Genomic DNA, 18,930 nt, shown 5'->3' with positions numbered 1-18,930 from the left:
TGTTTTGTTAATCTAAATATATCCAAGGCTCTCTGAAATGGACAGATAATGAAGTTTAGCACATCAACACCCAGGTGTACCCTGCAGACGAAAATCTCTTCAAGCAAGCGTCACTTCAGCTCAGTGAAAATATGACAAGCGTTTCCTCTAAAGCATGCAGACGGCTTAATGATGGCTGCTGCGGATATCAAAAGAAGATTTATCTTAATTTATTGGCCTTGGCTTTGTAAGAAGATTACTTCCTGACAAGACTGGAATAGTTATTATCGGACTTGTGCTGAGATGAGTTACCCCCGCTGCATCTCCTGGGCAGAGATAAGGGAGAGACAAACACATTTTAATGGCTTATAATAGTTTTTTGTGTTGTTTTAATGTGTTGTATGACATGACTGACGATGCTAGATTGGAAGTGGAGTTTATAGGGTAGCAGGGTAGGATTTTTATGCAGTACAAAAATATATGTGTTGGAGTTTATACAATTTTTACAAGCAGTACACTGCAGGACTTGTGCAATATCACTATGAAGCTATAATAAGGACACTTTTTCACCAACAAGTAGATATAGCAAATGCATTTTCTATGTCTATACAGAGTTTCAAGTAATTATATTTGAGTATACATTGAGGATATTTCTGATATTTTTAATCATTTGACAGCAAATGTTGAGGAGATAGTAAACTTGATTGATTGATTAATATCTTCTTTATTATACAGCCAATCAGCACCAAGTAAAATAAATGGCATTTCTGAATTTTCTGCTTTGTGAACAGCAGCCAGTTAGCGCTGTTTCAGCTGAAGAATAAATATGTTCCACAAAAACCTCCACAAATTGGAAGATTTTCCACAAATCATTTGGAGACACGAAAATATGCAAAACTATTTCCTGTTTCATGTCAAATGTTTTCCGTGTTTTCTTTTCATCTTTTCGCCGCTGTTTTTGTTTTGCACCTCAGGGGCTGCCGTAGCTAGCAGCTAAATGCACAAACAAGAGAAAACAGAGCTAATCAGACTGCGCAGCTGTTGTTTCCCATCCAACACAGCTGCAAACTTCTGATCTCAAATCAGCGCCTCACCTGCCGGGGCTCCATGCTGGAGCTCTAATGGTTGAATAAACAGTTTAGCACTGATTGTTCCCTCAGTGGCGTCTCAAACAGAGGCGTTGAATTACCTCCGCTCACCCTCCATCACCCCTCTTCTCTCCTGCTGCATCTCCACCGTCCTCCTCATTAGCTTAAGCCCTGTAATCATACTGGCCCTGTGATAATTGTAAGTTATTGTTTAAGAGGACTCCTCTTGAGCAGATGAAAGCTAATACTGGCCTTGCTCCCCACCGTCCGCCCCATTAAGGCCCGCTAATGGTGATGCCATGCTGCAGAGTTTGCAGATGGCTGATCCTTGAGGGGAGGTTGTTTTTGTTTGTCGTTGCGGGAAGTGGACGGTGTAATGGGTTTGGGTGTGGCTGATTGTGCCTGAGTGGGAAACGCCGGTGGGCTGCGGAGGCAGACGGCGGCTCGCCAGAGGAGCAGCAGTCGGCCAGCGTCCGCAGGCGTAGACGGGCTAACCGGGCTGATCCGGACCTTCTCAAAATGATGTTCGATCATTCCATGGCGACGCCATTGGGCCTTCACAGGAAATCCTCCAAGGTGGAGACCGCCAAGAGATTTTGGAGGGTGAGTTTGATTGTTTTTAAGCGACTGGAAGGTGTTGGTTCAACCTTGAAAGTAGTTAGTTTGTGCATGTTTGCCGGCCTTATTCTCTCTCACTTTAGAGGTGAAGAAGAGAGCTTCAACATGAATGTTTATTAAATACCCTTGAACATTTCTGGCTTAGGTTGGTTGAGATGGACTTAAAGATTTATCACAATATTTTAGATTTATTTCTTCTTTAGGTGTATGGTTGATTGATTTGTGACTGGATGACAAATCAATCATAGCCCCTCAAAGAAAAGACCTTTAAAAACTTTTGCTTTTAAAATTTTATTCTTTATAGTTTGTATTGTTTTTATGTTGGTTAATTAAATTTTTTGTCAGCACTAATTTACATTTTAAGAGTGTAATTAATCAAATTGTATTATTATTATTATTAAACACAAATACTGCTCTTGCAAAACATCCCCTAACTGAAATTAAGTGGTTTCTATTTGTATTTTATTGGTATTTTACTGCCAGTTTCATTATAATTTTTTTTGACCAAACTTATTTTATCATACAGTTCTGGAGAAAATGGAGAGACCACATAAAATGATCAACTCTCTGATTTTACTTTTTATGTTTATATGTGTGAGTAAAATGAACATTGTTCTTTTATTCTTTGAACTACTGACAACATGTTTCTGAAATGTCAAGCAAAGCTTTAGTATTTATTTGCAGAAAATGAGAAATGGTGTAAATAACAAAGGTGCAGTGCTTACAGATGTCAAATAATGTAAAGAAAACAAATTTATATTCATTTAGAAACAACAATACTAGTTCAGAAATTAATTGGTGGAATAACCAGGAGGTTTTCAGTCGGGCTCTTCATTTTCTTCCAGATCTGTAATTATTGTCAAGCACTTTGGTCAACTGAGGTTCTTGTAAATGTGCAATACAAATAAACTTTTTTGTAATGCACTTCTTTTGGACACCAGTCACAGAAAGAAACTACACACAATTACTGCATTTAATCATATTGTCACATTAATTGATATTCACTGATATTGTTGTGCAAACAGTGGAGAAAAATATTCAAAATAACATTCCCAACAATGCAGACAGTCTGAACCTCATTAATTTGAAATTGTTGTCAACGTTATCACGATAAATGATAAACGATACGATAAATACCCAACTCTAATCTCTGCTGCCTGATAAGACTTGTCCTTATCACTCTTTTCCAATCTGACTGGCAGATTAACTTCTGGCCTTTCTGAAAAGCCGTCCTCTGAAGGAGGTATTACTTGGATAAAACCCTCAGGGAAAAAAAAGTCTGCCTCAAAGTTTGTCGTCTTCCTTAGAGGTGATCCCCTCAGGTGTATTAAAACTCAGTGAAGAATACGACCAGAGCTCCCTAACAGAGTGGCTGTTTGAAGCCCAGCAGAGGCCAGTCAGTGTTGTATTTCGGTGCTGACGGTGGCTTTAGAAGGGTAAAGATAGACTCTTTCTGCTGGAGGTCAAGTGCTGACTACAGAGGAGTTTGGGTTGCTTTAAAATCTAGAGTTAATTCAGAAGTGCATCTTGATCCTCACCGTGTCCGGGTTGCTCTTTGCTTTCTTTTCCTTCAACCCGCATCAGCGCTGCTGTCTTTAGATACCCAAGAGCTTTCCCTTCACTTTAATCTCCATCACTCGTCAATCTGGACAGGCGTCTGTGGACAAGAGACTCGCCTCTCCTGCTCAGACCTCTTTAGTGCCTTTTAGTTGTGCTCAGTTGACATTTCTGCAATTTATGGATGTCTTTGGTTTGTTTCTTTCAGGCATTCTGCTCCAAGTTTTGCATATCTTTTCTGTTCGTCTGAATAAAATTGACTCAGAGTTTTCTGTGAAGTGCTTTAGGAGACCAACTACGACAGAAGCCTGTGTAAATCTGCAGACTTGGTGTTCGCTGTGAGTCAGGATGCTGATAAACTGCTTTTTGTGGAGCTCAAAAACTTATTTCAAAAATATGACTCTGGCATTCTGCATTAATCTGTAACAAAAGGCTTTAACTGCAGGAAAATGGACTGTCCAAGGACATGCTTTGAAATATTTCTGAATCGTTTTCCTTCCAAACATTTGTTTTGTGTGAACTTTGGCTTGTTAATGTTGGTGTTTGGTGACATTTTTTCATCGCTGACTTAAATTAAAACAGTTCTAAGAGGTGTTGCTGGAATCCTGCAACTTTTTGATCTGTTCAGAATCCAACACAACTGACAAATGGTGTGTTTTCTATTTATCCGGCATTAGCGGAATATTGACAAAGTTTTGCACACATTTACAATTGAATCACAAACATGGATGTCATCTTTCGTTCCTCTCTCTCAAACCACGTTTTGCTCTTCCAAAATCTGCACATTTCTGTTTTCATGTTAGTTTTCCTTGTTCTTCAGATTTAAAATGCACTGAGATATTATGCTTGGAAAATATCCTCCTTACAAAATGACGATTTTCTTCTGCTGCTTCTTATTTTCTCTCTCAGTGGGCTGAGTGAAGGGTTTTCCTAAAATCCTGGATTGCTTCATTTTTAAAAGTGTGACAGTCACTTTAGATTCCAAAGCTGGGTTTGGAGCTCTTCTCCTGTCTGTGAGGGGAAAAAATAGAAAGCACCATTATCTGCGGCACATGTTTCTCAGTCCTCCCGTCTTTCATGTTCTGGATGGAAAGTCGAGATAACAACTCCTCAGAGTCCAACCAGATCCAACGCAGATTTTCCATTTGAACAAAGCTTAAATTTGAAGTATTTGACAGTGGTTTGTTTTATAAACCTCTACATTTCTGGCCATGCTTATAACTGCCTATTTTAATAGAGCAAACAAGTTTGTGCTCAAAGGTTTTGGCACTACTGAAGCTGTTTTCCACAGTCTTCCTTATCTCTGCTCTTGGGGGTTCGACCAATCAGCAGCAAGGAAGATAAACGGCGCTCCTGGATTGGCTGCTTTGAAAACACCAAATAGGTGAATGTTCTGCAAATAATTTGGAAAAATCTGTAAATAGATTGTGGTATATTAAAGTAAATCGACAACAAACACCAGTCCCTCTAGACGTTTATAGAAACAACTTGAATAAATAATAAAAACAATATTAGGTTATTGGTGGGTTTTATCAGAGTACAATTTGCTTGTTCTGTTACTTGTTTTTCTTTACATTATTCCTGTTGTGCACAGTTCATACAGCCACTATATGTTACTCGCAGCAGAAATCTTCATCTATTTTCACCAAGCACCTTAGAAAATGTTATTTTCTCAAGCATTATGAATATATGGAGTACAAAGAATTAGAAATAAAAAGATGCGAAACCAAATCAATAGTATCCAGATGCTTTCTGTTTCAGTAAAATTAAAATGCTACAAAGACTTTTAGACTACAATTATTTCAAAAGTGACAATATTTTTCCACCATATTTCAGATCCCTTTGTTTTATTTTACTTCATGTCAGAAATCAATAAGAAAATCTCTGGAAACCTCCCCTGCACCGCAGATTAGCTTGTATATTGAACAAATTGTCAGCATTCTGTTTGTAGGCTGTAATGAATTTTGCACGTTCAGTGTTTGCTTTTGTTCGCTCTTTCTTGTACGTTTCAAGCGACGTTCTGGCTGCTTGTCAGAAATCAACCACATTTTCCTTCTTTTTTTTTTTTTTTTTTTTTTTTAAAACTTCTTTATTATTTCATTTCTAACTCTGTTCTCCTTTCCCCTAAGAAGCAAATGCTACCCAGAAAGAAAACAAGCTGATTTTGATATTTTGTGAAAGCAGACGTTACTCTGTGTAACATGTTAAACTGAACTAAATAAGCTGGAGTTGATTAATCCAGCAGAGAAACCTGAACGTCTCTGCTTGGAACCAGATCTTCGGCTCATTCTTGAACATCTTCTTTCTGACAATTGTGCCAAAGCTGGTGTAGAAGAAGAGTTGAGCGTTTTTTGTTGCAACATAGCTGAGTGAAAGTGAAACACTGTCTTGTCAGAGTTGTATCTCCCTGCAGAAGCTGATATCTCTTCAGAAAGACGTTGCATTGATCAGAGATCTATCGATTTGCATCTTCTCTGTTTCCACCAGATGCGTGCTTGTTAATGCTGCTCTCTGTAAAACGACGGTGCCAAAGTGCTCCTCCTTCCCCTTCAGCTCATAAAACAGACGCTGTACCTTTCTACCTCATTTATCAATGCCTCTCTGCTCCCCTTCCCAGCTCCCTCTCTTCATATCTCCTCCATCGTCTTTTGTTGGAGTGCCGCTGCTGATAGGAAGGTATTGTGTGTCTGATTGCAGGGAATCACTGGCAGCGTGTCATTGGCTTCCTGCACAGGAGAATGTGCTAATGGTTGGAAAATGGGAGCCTGTGAACCGTTGCTACCTTTGTGAAACGTGCTCCCAGTGACTCCTGCAGCAGTTAGTCAGTTAATTGAACAGTGAAACATGAGCACATTTGTAGCTGTTTAATTGAATTATTGAATTCTCATTTAACAAGGCATTTCAAAGATTTCACACAATTATAGGTTTTCAGGTCATCAAGTTTGAATTTATGTCTTGGAAGAAGCTTGAAGGAATCTTTACTGGTGATCTTTTAGCATGATTTGAACTTTTAGAAATGACTTGTTCCCACTCAACAAATGGGAGAATTGGTATTTGTCTTATCTCTAGCTGTTACAATCGTGTGCAAATCTTTGTCTATATTTTGATATGGAAGAAAATACAATTTTGCTATTGTGGTGGTTTCCATTAATGCCTTATTGGCCGAAAGGTGTCGACACATTTTTACAAGCCAACTTTGCGGTTCCGTAACTCTGTGATACTTGGCGATATCTGAAAAATTCCTGTGGTTTCTGAAAGGGGATATTGCGCTTTCCAGCCAATATCAGGTTATTACAGTAATTTCACTCCCGTTGTTGCAGGGAACATGTTTTTCTTCGGTTTACTCTAATGAAACACTCTTTTAATAGATGGTAAATTGCTGCTAGATATCAAAAGTTCCTGTTGCTATGGAAAAAAGGGCAAAAATATCCAGGTGGAAATGTGAGACTGGGGCCTTAACGGGTTATTAAATAAGAAATTAAATTAGACTAGCGAGTGAGTAAGCTTTTTCACGCAATAAGTCATTAAAACTCATGGCAGTGACAGATGTGAAAATTCAGATTCAACATGTTCAAGTGAAAACCTTTATGAACTGCGCAATGCTGTCAGGGCTCTGAATTCAGCTGCACATTTTCAGCAAAAACCAAAAACAAACCATCATTCTCCTACCACTTCCTGTCATCTTCTTTGTCGTTTCTGCCAGTAGTAACATCCTGGTGTTGGTCATGTGACTCGTGATGCGAAAAAAGTGTTTCCATTGCAGTTTTGAAAAGCCGCGTCATCTTGGCACAAACGCTTCATCAAAAAAGAGTTTTTCTCGAAATTGACAATTTTTTTTCCATTGAGCAAATTTGTTTTCAGAATTAAAATTGGCGCAGTTTTATGATTGGAAACGCAGCTACTGCCTATTGAACGTTTTACATTTTTTTTATTCCAAGTATAGGAGGAGATTCAGCTAAGTTGCCATGGGAAGATGTAGAACCTCAAAACTTGACTTGATATGCTTTCATGATGTGAAAGGAAATCGGTAATTCAATAAAATAAACCACCCATTTATCCCTTTTCCATCAGCCCATCAGATTCTCCATAGCTTTCTTGTAAATTTTAGTAAATAAACTCCATACTGAACACAAAACTTTACTTTGGCAAATCTTTTCCTTATCAGCTTCGGACCGCTCTGAAAAGTTTGGTATCATCTGAAAATAATTGATGCTATAAATGAATCATAGCCGAACAATTTTCTGCATTGAGCAATGTTTAGTTTGGAGTTACTGCTGTAGGGCTTTATGAAAATAAAGAATAAAAAAACCTACCAGCTCGTTAGCCTTTCAGCGCTGGAGTGAATCGAATCTCTTTGGACGAGTCGTAGAGCCGGTGGTGCAGGGAATATTCTAGGTTTAGACGGATGAAGGAATCAATTAAAGAACAGAAGTCTTTTTGGAGAAATACTAAAGCCTCCAGCAGCATGAGCAGTCTCTTCATTTTGCTACTGTGAAATATGAAACTGAGAAACGGCTGCATTGCTTGAAATATTAAGATTGATCAATATGTTTGGTAGACATTATATAGATGATTCATCTCTCTTTTTTGTAATTGACCAATCCTTTTGGCTTCAGACATTACTGCATAAAGACACTTCCCCACCTCCACAGGTGGAACATCAATCATGTTTGGACTGTTGCAGGATTTTGTTGTCCTTTTCTCTTCCTCGGGTCATATTTCATCTGTTGTGGTTGGAGAATTAATGTGTGCATATAATTTATGACCCACTCAGACAGGGTGCTTTATAGCTTCATGCAATATTAATATACAGTGTGTATTGAGCCTCATTCTGAGGTTATGGTCAGATCGGAGAATCCAGCGGGTATTGTGATGTCTGTGATGTTGCTGTAATAAAGGCGCAGACCAAGCTGGAGGCGTTTTTATTCTGTCTATTTCCTTCTTTCTACTGCACAAAATAACCCAGGAATGCTTGTCAGGATTTACTTTGACCCAATTTAAGCTTATAGTTTATATCCAGTATGTTTTACGTCGTAGATCACAATATGATATGGAAAACTCGTAAGAATACTATCGGAGAATTAACCACTCAATACGCAGGACTCTGAGAGATTTATTACACATCTGAGACAAGTCCAACACATCACATATTTTACAAGTATCCAAAATCTCTCTCTTTGCTGGATGCATCAGTTTTTATTGGATTTCATCTCTGCTGGTGTGTAGTTGAAGGTTTCCACCAGTGACATTGCTTCCCTTCATTTGCGTAGTTATCCTGGTGCAATTTATACACTTGTACTGTATGTGTGTTGCTGTTTCTGGGAATCGAAATCTGCTCCATCTCAAAGGCATCGAATAACAAAACTGTCAAGTTGTTATTCCTTATCTGTCCTAAATTCCCTCCTGACTTCTTTTGGCTCCAGCTGGTCGTCTTAAGCACGCAAGCACAGTGACTTGGATCTGTGTCATAACGTTTTCCTTGCACAACGGCATTATAAAAACATTTCTGTGAAGAAATGGATTTGATCATTTGACCTCAATTCATAACACAATGGCCACCCAAGAAGACCACGATAGCATATCTAAAATATTTGGAAGAAAATGCAGCTGACACAAAAATACCTGCTTCTTGAAATGTTATTGGCAGCCAAACCAGGAGAGCATTGGATCTGATAGCCCCAACACATATACTGGCACCCCACCCAGGGATTTAAAAGCACGCTGTTGCTTCCCCAGTGTGTCTGTTCTTCACTACAGTCGCATCGCTTGTGAGAAAAGCAGAAAAGCAATAAAGAACTGTGGCATTATTCAGGAAAGTGTAATTTTGGCTCCAGTTCTGGTCAACATTGTCACTTTTAAACAAATGTTTGGAAGCAGCTAAAATTCTCAATTTTGTTTGGAACTTGAATTGCCTAAAAGGCTATGTACAAGTTAGAGAAGTTATTGAGTTATTTAAACACAAACACTCCAAGAAACGTCATCTATCTGTTGTTTTCCTAATACATCACTCTTTTGCTTTCTATGCCACTAAAGTGCTAAAAGGTCTTACTTTTAACATGTTTAGCCCTAAAAAGTGACTTTGCATTTGTGCTACACATGTTGTGCTGGGAAGTGAAGTCAAAATGCTGATGTAGCCAAACAGTCTCATCCATTTGGCTCAGACACTGAGGAAAATTGGTTGGTGCTGCAGTGAAATAAACATGTTGGAGAAGAGTTTTGATAGCATGGCATTAGATTTATTTAATAAAATTATGTGTGGACATCAGTAGACTATTTATACTGACAAATGAAACCTTATTAAAAGGTAAGAATATGAATATTCTGACCTTAAGAATGATTACTTGTTATCTCATTGGAATAAGAGGTGTTGTCCTCATCCTTCAGTTTTCATTTGTGCATCAGTTTAGTGATTTTTGAGCCTCATCTGTATTGGGGAAAGTAAGAGTCCTTACTCGTTTCATTATTGTGTTGACAATGAGTGATTATCCGTCCATTTGGGACTGTCTGATAGAATCGTCTTTTTTCTGTCTAGTTTCTGCAATTTTCACTTTTGAGGACAAAACTGTGCTGGTGAGAGATGCAATAACTCCTTATACGGTTATTTCTTTAGACCAATTCCCAACTGTTATTTTAATTCAATAATGTTCAGATAAGAATAATAACAACGACTGAGATCAGCTGATTTACAGCTTGACCTGCGAACTCAAAACATTGATTGTTTTTAAAGCTGGAATAATTCATGTATTGTGAAATGTTTGTGCAGGACGTTCAGGATTCAGTTGAAACTTTTTACATTTCAAACCGAGAAACGGCAGAATTATTACAAGAATGGGAAGTAATTTATTCACATTTTTCTAATAAACATATTAATCAGAACCTGGGCTCTGGAGAAATCCATTTTTCAGTTGAGCTGCTAATACCTTCAGCAGACTTTCTGGAAAATGATCGGTCTGAGCTGTTTAATTCAAACTCAACGGTTCCTCAGCAGGCAAGCTAAATAAAAGCTTTCATCTCTTCTGAAAAATAGCTGCTGCTTTAATTCATTCATTTTCTACATGCAGCTCGCCACCTTCTATAGTACGTCTTTATAAACCTGCCTGACAAGAAGACCCAGTCCTTTAGAGCAAATGAATTTGCCATCACCTTGCCTTGTAAGTGACACTTTAATGAAAACTAACTCTGTTGCGACTCTGCTGTGTGTGCAGCTTGGAGACTCGGGGCCCCGGCACCGGGCTCTTTCAGAGTGATATTGCAGTGTCAAATGTTAGATGAGCTGGATGTCTGAGTGAAAAATAGGATCAGTAAAGCCCCCTTTATTATTCATGAGGAGGAGACTCTGGTCACTGCAGAGAAATTTATTAGAGGGCAACTCCTACAACTTATTCTCTGAATGCCACAGTCTTTTCAGCTGCAAACTGAGTCGGCTTTTGTGTGTTAATTTAGAGAAACATGTCGTCTGTTTCACATGTTCACTGTTTTTTATATTTTCAGTTGCAACTTTTTAAAGACCATTCTTTTTTAAAAGTCTCTTCATGAACGTCAAATTTTACGACTGATTGAACTGTAGTTCATATTAGCTAGTTAAATGCATCCAACTTTTCAATAAATCTATGCTGTCGAGATGTAAATAGACAACATGGACTGCATTATTTAATCAAATATTCACTTATCACGAGTCAAATCGTCAATATTGTAAAGCTCAAGACTTCATTGTAGTTGGTGACACACTCTTACAAGCGTCTTTACATCATCTTTTATTTTGGGCCATCAGAAACCGTCTTCATCCTGATTTCTATGATGCTTTGACATTTTCTTCATGTAAACCTGCATAGAATTGTTTGTGGCACCTTCATGCATCTGGAAATTGTGTCGTCTTTTTCATTTTGCCATTACGCAAGGAAGCAAAAAAATACAGAATGGAAGAAATATTTCAATACACTAATAGACTAATCCAGGACTTCTTCATATAAAAATATAATAAAATATCTGAACCAAGCATTTTCTGAATGATCTGCTTTTGTTTGTCTAGAACTGATCTAACAGAAATATCACCTATTTCATGTGTAAGTTAAAGGTAAAAATATAGAAAAGCTGAAAAATAAGAATAACATATGGGCAAATTTACAATGCAAGAAATGCAGAACAGAATAGGGTCATTTAAAGATGCACATGATGTGCATAAAACAGACGATTTACAAGAAATTTGAGCCTGTGTGGTTTTACACTCTATCATCTGCCAAGAGGAAGGATCTGTGATGATGCTTCTTTGTGCACATAGGATGCAGCAGTCTGTCAATGAAGTAGCTTTCCAGTTCTGAAACACCTCTATTCATAGGGATGAAGATAAAAGTCCAAAATGAAGTTATTTTGCAATTGGTCAAGCTAGTTTGTTTTCAGTTGGAAGGAAATATGATGAGGACATAAAAGTTGAAGCTGGTTCAGTTTTCTTTGAAGGCTGAAGTTGGTTTATTTGTGATGAAGACTAGCTTGAAACCTCTTTTCCGCCTGAGCCTTTGCAGATAACGCTCTTTATGAACACATTTCTGTGCACTCTGCTCCTTCTCTGTAGTTATAATAAAAGAATTTATATATATATATATATATATATATATATATATATATATATATATATACACACATGAGAACAAGAGCAAGATGTGGACTTCACAAGCTGCTGGAAACTTCCTAAATTTGCTGTTCCTGTCTCGTTAGCAGGCTGGAAACAGATTTCAGGGATGAACCCAGCAGTAATATGTGTTGATTAGAAGATTTTGCAAAAGCATTGTTAATATTTAATGAGCTCCAGAGAACCCTACGGCTTTATGCTTTTTTTTTAAAATGGCTGAATCCCCAGTGGTGCACAGCCCTGTGAGGAACTCCATTGTCTGTTTGCATGCATGGTCAAGCTAACTTACAAGAGACATGTTGCGTTGTAATCAAATATTCATGTTATATGTGCCTTCCTGCAGCTTTAAGGACACATTTGTCTGTTTCTCTGCTTCAGTTGGATGAAAATTAGACAAGCTGTACAAAGTTCAACCCTCATGTTGTTGAACAAGGAACAGATCTCAAAAACCTCTAGCTTATAAAGGCACCATGAAGCTTTAATGAAGACATTTGTTAAAAATGAGATTCACGAATGTTTGTAAACGGAGCACTCTTCTTATAGCTGAGATTTTTATTTAGTTTTAGAATGAAATGGCATAAGCTCCCCTAGTCAGAGCTCTCCCTTCAAATGTCACTGCTCTCCAGAGAGACGTAGGTGTTTGATTGAATCTCTGTGGGGGCTTGTTTGCACTAATCCGGGCTTTCTCTGAGGGGTGCTTCTGAGTGAAAGTGTGTATTCACACATCTGTCAAACTCAATTCGAGAAAGATTTGACTTAAAATAGCTTCTCTGGCTTTCCTGCTACAATTTTACAAGAGGATTTTTGTGGAGTTTGTTCTTTTTTGTTGGTCAGTAAATGACTTCCTAGAAATCCAGATGTTCAAAAAAAGTGTCTGTTTAATGCAAACAAGATGACTGCAAACTTTCTTCTCTGTTGACAGTTTATTTAAGCAGGAAGAACTTGATTTTTTTGGTTACACAAAGGCAATTATTGCAGTAAAAACCAGTTGTGGGCGGAGCTAAATGTTCCTTTAGCGCTTTAGCTAACTCTGAAGATGTTCAGCGCGTTTATCTTCCACTAAATAAATGTTCCTTTTGCTGTTTTATAGACTTCCAGGTAAATAAAGGTTAACATCAGTGTTGAAGTTTTGGTTATTGACTGTTAAATGTTTATATTTGTGCTCTTATTTAGAAGTTGTTGAAGAAGTCTTCTTTACTTAATTTCAGTTGTATTCACCAAAAAGCTACAGAAAAAAACACAAATGGGCAATAAAGAAGATATAAACATAAAAATATGTGAATTAAAATCTCAAGTAAAATTTATTTGTATTGCATATTTCTGTAACAAAGCAGTTCAAAGTGCTTCACTTCATAAAAATTAGTGCATCAATTATGAAATGTCAGACGAATCTACATTAACTATGTTGATTAGTGTTCAAGTTCTTAATAAAAATCAACTCTGGACAGCTGGGTTTTTAGCCTAGATTTAAAGGGATTCAATGTTTCGGCTGTTTTGCAGTTTTCTTGAAGTTTGTTCCAGATGTGTGGTGCATAGAAGCTTAATGCTGCTTCTCTTTGTTTGGTTCTGGAAATGCAGAACAGACCAGAACCAGAGACCTGAGTGGTTGCTGTCGTTATCATTAGCTTCCACTTTAGCATCAACTGAACTAATGTTTATGATTGATGCATTAGGGTTAGCACAGCTTTGTTTTTAGTTAGCATTGAACAACACTGGTGAGAACATATTTCATTCAGTGCAATCAAATGTAAATAAACGTTCGACTGGTTGTCTTTGCCCTGTGTGATAGTTACTGACATATGAAATCCTGCTTTTCTGAGACACCTTATGCTCCGAGTTGTTTGACCCACACAGACTTGATGATTACATTCTCTGCTAGCTCCATCGGCCTGACTCCAGAAATCAACCTTGTGGTCCTGCAGTGTCATTAAGCTGTCACACTGACTTTGGTCTCTTAAAATAGGACTCCGATAGCGTTTGTACAACCCTCCTCACGACAAATTTCCACCCAAACATCCTCTACAGTAAATATGTTCAAAAGAATGTGATTGAGTTTTGTAACACAGTGAAAAAGTTGTGTATGCTATCGCTTTTGGAAGGTAAATAAAGTTCTACTTCTGCTTTTTCTTTCAGTTTGTGACTCAGATTTTCTAACAAATTATTTTTTTCAACACCCAGCTTTTGTTTTTGGTGAGTTTTGGTATGTATGTGTAACCCTTCTATGTTCGTCTCAGGTCCAGTATGGTTGACTTTATGACCGACACATTCAGGTTTATTGGATTTATTCTAACAAAAAGAGGAAATCGAGTTGTTGGTTGGCATCAGTCCTTTAGCTTCTGCCACTATGCATTAAACAAAATATAATAAATAATCATAAAGACACAAAAGAGCGGTGTGCTGTGGTGACGCAGGGGTTAAGCACAACCCACATATGGAGGCCTTAGTCCTCGACGTGGCTGTCGCAGGTTCGATTCCCGGCCTGGCGACCTTTGCTGCACGTCTTCCCCTTCTCTCATTACCCACTTTTCTGTCAACTATCAAAAAAAAGGCCACGAGAGCCAAAAAAGTCTTTAAAAAAACCCCCAAGAAACTAAACAGCAATAGCTCCCAATGAACAATTGGCAACAGTTGGCATTTGTAAAATTAAGCATAGCTAAAATGCCCAACATTAATAACAGTTAAAAACATACACAAAACACAGCAAAATTACTTATGAAACACTGAATGATTATATTTGTCTAAAATGTGTTGAAATATACTTGTAAAGAAAACACAGAGCCAATCCTAATACTACCACAGTTGCCATAGGCAACAGAAAAAGGGGGAGGAGTTGTCAGTTACTGGTCGCTATGGTAACCAACTGCCAAGAGCAGCGTAACAGAACTTAATTCACCAATTCTGGAGAAACAACTTCTTGACTAAACAAAATCAATTCGAAGAATAAACAAATTTTGACAAACTTCAGATCTATAGTATTGTTAAAATAAAACCCTGTTATGTCTGTCCTTTGCTTTATGTCTGTTGTTTGATCCTTGAGTAATTTAGTCATTTTAATTTTTAATTGGCTTTAAATTCTTGCGAATTTATCGCCTTGCAAGGAAGTTACTGTGGCGACTTTTATGCAACAGAAAATTATGCAAATATGCAAAATATGTTGTATACTGTATTAAAATAGCCGTAGGTTCAGCATTTTAATTTTTACAAGCTCAAGACCAAAGAAATAAACCTTGAATGCTCTTACTGATTGTATCAAAAGCATTGTTGGTGTCTAAAATAACAGAATATTTTCATTTTCATTTCAACTGCCCAACCTTTCATCAGTGGAAACCCACTTCTAGAATCAACCTTCAAGCTCTTTTAGTTTCATGTTTCTTTGATATTTTTATTGCTTACTGTACTTAGGCAATGAACTAAGACAAAGCAATCTGTGTAATTGTGTGTGGATGAAACTGTTGAAACATAATAAGGGGTATAATTCAGACTAACTACATCAATATGAGGTAGTGGGCGGAAATGAAATCTCTCCTGTGGATTGGAAGTTGCATAATTTAATCATTGAATGCAGCTTTTGCTAAAATAAAACAAGGGACAAGATAAAGAATTTATGTTCTTCTCACTCTGAGTGGTAAAGATAATTTTCAGAAAAGCCATATGATTGCTTGTCTCTTTGGTTATTCACATTACCTTGCACATTGCTGTGTGGAAAATAATTTAAAGTTGGCAGTATTTTACCTCTCCTGTATGCAGACAGCTGTGCGTATAAAAGAATCAGTTGCCGCGTAGTTGCTAATCCAAACTCCAGGAATGTGTTAGTTCTCCCTCTGATCCGGCGGCGCAGCTGCAGCCTGAGTGTTGAGGGTATAAAACGTACAAAGCCTCCCAACAACGCCATTAGACACTCTTCTCTTCTGGCGCCGGTTGCTGCTAATTATTGCCCTGCTGCCAACACTTTGCGTCTATCCATTTGATGTAAAGAGCAGAGTGGGAGCGGGGTTTGGACTTTATGTCCCAGTTGTATCCCCGAATCAACCTGCGAACTCGGGCAGATAATTTCCCTTCATTTGTTTTTTGCCTCGTCTGATTAGAGTATCGCAGCTGGCTAATGGCATTTTCATAATTACTTCAATGATAAGTTGTTGTTGTTGTCAGGCTGTTCATGAAGGAAGTCTTTTCAGCCGGGCACACAGGGTGCTTGTTTGGCTTGCATGTCAGAACAAATACTTCAGTGAAAACAACGGGCCTCTAAACATGGCCATAACAACGTCCCCCATGTCTCGCTGTTTCCTGCTCAGCAATATTTAGCATACAAATAAGAAACGCAGACATTGTTTTGTTTTACGTCTGGTTGGAGTTCTGTCATTTCTTTTCCCCCTTTTATTTAAATGGCTATAGAGTTTTTTTGCTTTGTTTTACGTTCTGCAGGCTTTAGGTCTCTTTGAGTCATTTAAACCCTATTTTTGTTAGTTTATTTCCCTTTTATTTTTAAAAGATCTTATTTTCTAATTTCTTTAGAAACTATATGTGTGCTTAGTTCTTGTCTTGGTTAAAATATTCTGATATTTTGAACATATCTGAACCCTTTAATGCCTAATTTTCAAATCTCCGCCTGGATATTTTAAACATTTTTTAATTGTACAAAGCTGTGATTACATGTTTTTGCCCTTTTCTCTATAACAACTGAAACTTTCAATATCTAGCAGTAATTTTCACAATTTACCATCTATTCAGAGTGTTTCATCAGAGTAAACTGAAGTAAAACGTGCTCACTGCTATGGTGGGCGTGAAATTATCGTAATAACCCGATATTGGCTGTAAAGCGCAACGTCTCCCCTTTCAGAAACTGTTGTAATTTTTCAGATGGTGCAAAGTTACGGTACCACAAAGTTGGCTTGTAAATGTGTCGTTGCCGACATGTTTGCCGACATGTTTGGTGTAGAGAATGAAGACTTAGACTTGCTCTGTCTGAGCAAAACTAACCCTGTGTTTGGGTTGATTTCATATCATTTGTCCACAATAATAATATTAAATTTTTTCCCCACAAACCCGATGAATAGATGATGTTTTCTGTCTGTGTTGTTGATGTGTCTCTCGGCTTGTCTGTCCTCCCCAGATGCCGGTGTCTTCACTTAATCAGCTTGTACTTTTGCCCAGCAGGAAGCGGCACCGTCTCGCAGGTCCTCATTGACACTTTGACTGGTCGACCGTGGCGTGTTTTGATTTCCCTTTGATTTGACAGTCTGGCTGCGCCGCTTCCCTCCCTCTCCCCTCAGTTGTACAACTTGCTCGCTGACACGTGCTGCGCGTTGGCATTTCCAGGAGGCTATTTCCAGCACGCAGGAGACAGAACCACCCGAATGCACCTCCAGTTGTCACTTTTGTTTCAGATATTAGTTTCTGATTTATGGCCATCATTTTTTTTTCCCCCACAGTGAAAGCTCAGATCTGCCAGACAAGTGATGTGTGAACTCTCTGTTCTCTGTCAGCAAATCACAGAGGGAGGCAGTTGGGAAAGGCTTGTTGTTTTCTGTTGTTGATTCTCTTTGAGTCAGATTACCAGTATACACATCCGTTCATCCATTCATCCGTCTAACCAGCCAGCAGTTTCCCTTAGCGCATCCTGAGGTATGAAAGGTTTTTCCCAAACAAATAAGTTTAGACCAACATCTGTTTGACACAATATCTACTTTTGGTTTTCACCCTAATAATCCTACAGCTCTGTCCACAAACTAACCTTTTAAATGAGATGGAAATACAACTAGTACCTTAATTGTATTTCTTAAAGAATTCACATTTTGCATGTTTTTGTGTTTCCATTTGAGTTTCTACTGCTTCTAATGATTTTGGGCAATAGGTTGATGTGTTTTGGTGTCTGGAAAATGAGCAGTTTCTAAAGCATCCGGAATGTAATGTCTCAAATCAGCAGGCACTACTGGTTACCTAGCAACCCCAGCCAACCCTAGCCTGTCACCCAGCAACACAAACTGAGCTCCCGCACGTTTGGTCAGCTGGCTTTACCGCCCTAGGCGCTGTACAATGGCTGCTGGAAAAGACAAGTGTTTTGTTGTGGTACTACCATCCATAAACCGCTTGCTGTATTCTAATTGGTTGTGCAGGAGGCTCCACTTCTGCTTGTCAAAGATGTATGATTGTACAGTTGTGCATCTGTTTGCGGCCATTTTCATGTGCGAGTGTAAAAGTTGAATGGGGGGGGGGCGGGGCAACAGGAGCTTATTTGAATTTAAAGTGACAAGACACCCTAAAACATCTCAATCTAAAAGGAATTCAAAATAGGCAGAACTGATCAGACTGAAATCTCATTATCTAAGAACAAGTAACTGAAATCCTCACATATTTGAGACCGCTCTAAAAACTCTTTATTATAATAGTTTAAGCACCAAATAAACCTTAATATGAATAGCAGAAACCTCCTCATCTCTACCACAGCAGCCAATTTGTTGTTTATTTCATTCATTTACAACTTTAACGGAAACAAAAGGTTTGAGTGAAAAGAGGTAATTGGAAGAAAAAAATTGTATAATCTATCCCTACAATCAAGTACAAGATAATGTGTGCATATATCAAAAGTAAATAAAAGATATATTTGTCATGATGCAGCACTCTACTGAGTCAATAGATTAATTTTACTTTGATAAAATCTTATATTTTTTGGTTTCCGATCTAAAAAGTTTGGGACTATATTAAAAATATCTAACATGAAGTAATTTGACGACGTCACGGACCATTGAAGTGGAGAGAACCCAAAACTTTGAGTTTCAGAAAGTGTTTTCTAACCAAACTTTGTAACCAAAGAAAAAAAGCATCTATCTACCCAGAGCTGTGAGACAGTCCTGTTGTAGTTCAAGAAAAAAAAGCTTTTAATGTAACACCGTAAACTCGCTGCATGTTAAGTGTTTTATCAAACCAGAAATTGGTTTTCAGTAATTCTGTCTGCGTCCATTCATCTTCGCTGGTATTCAGTTCAAGGTCAATAATTGTGCTGCTCGACATCTTCTGCGCTGATTGCTCCATTTAAGAAGTGTCATCCTGGATGTGCCTGTACAC

The 18,930-nt window shown here is 38.0% G+C and overlaps 1 protein-coding gene across 5 annotated transcripts in view; it reads left to right on the top strand.

The window, feature by feature from the left end:
* dpp6a (dipeptidyl-peptidase 6a) overlaps positions 1 to 18,930 on the top strand; it is a 289,142-nt gene that overhangs the window by 138,320 nt on the left and 131,892 nt on the right. Inside the window, exon 1 of one of the 5 annotated variants that reach the window (XM_044103995.1) lies at positions 1,091 to 1,670. The exons of the other annotated variants lie outside the window; for them this stretch is intronic. Coding sequence (XP_043959930.1) covers positions 1,587 to 1,670 — 84 coding nt within the window. The 5' untranslated portion in view covers positions 1,091 to 1,586. Of the gene's footprint in view, positions 1 to 1,090; positions 1,671 to 18,930 lie in introns of those variants that run through there. 5 annotated transcript variants of the gene reach the window in all.

The sequence above is a fragment of the Gambusia affinis genome, linkage group LG21 (genome assembly GCF_019740435.1).
Source record: "Gambusia affinis linkage group LG21, SWU_Gaff_1.0, whole genome shotgun sequence".
Classification (NCBI taxonomy): domain Eukaryota; kingdom Metazoa; phylum Chordata; class Actinopteri; order Cyprinodontiformes; family Poeciliidae; genus Gambusia; species Gambusia affinis.
This window is presented reverse-complemented; position numbering and strand designations above follow the sequence as displayed.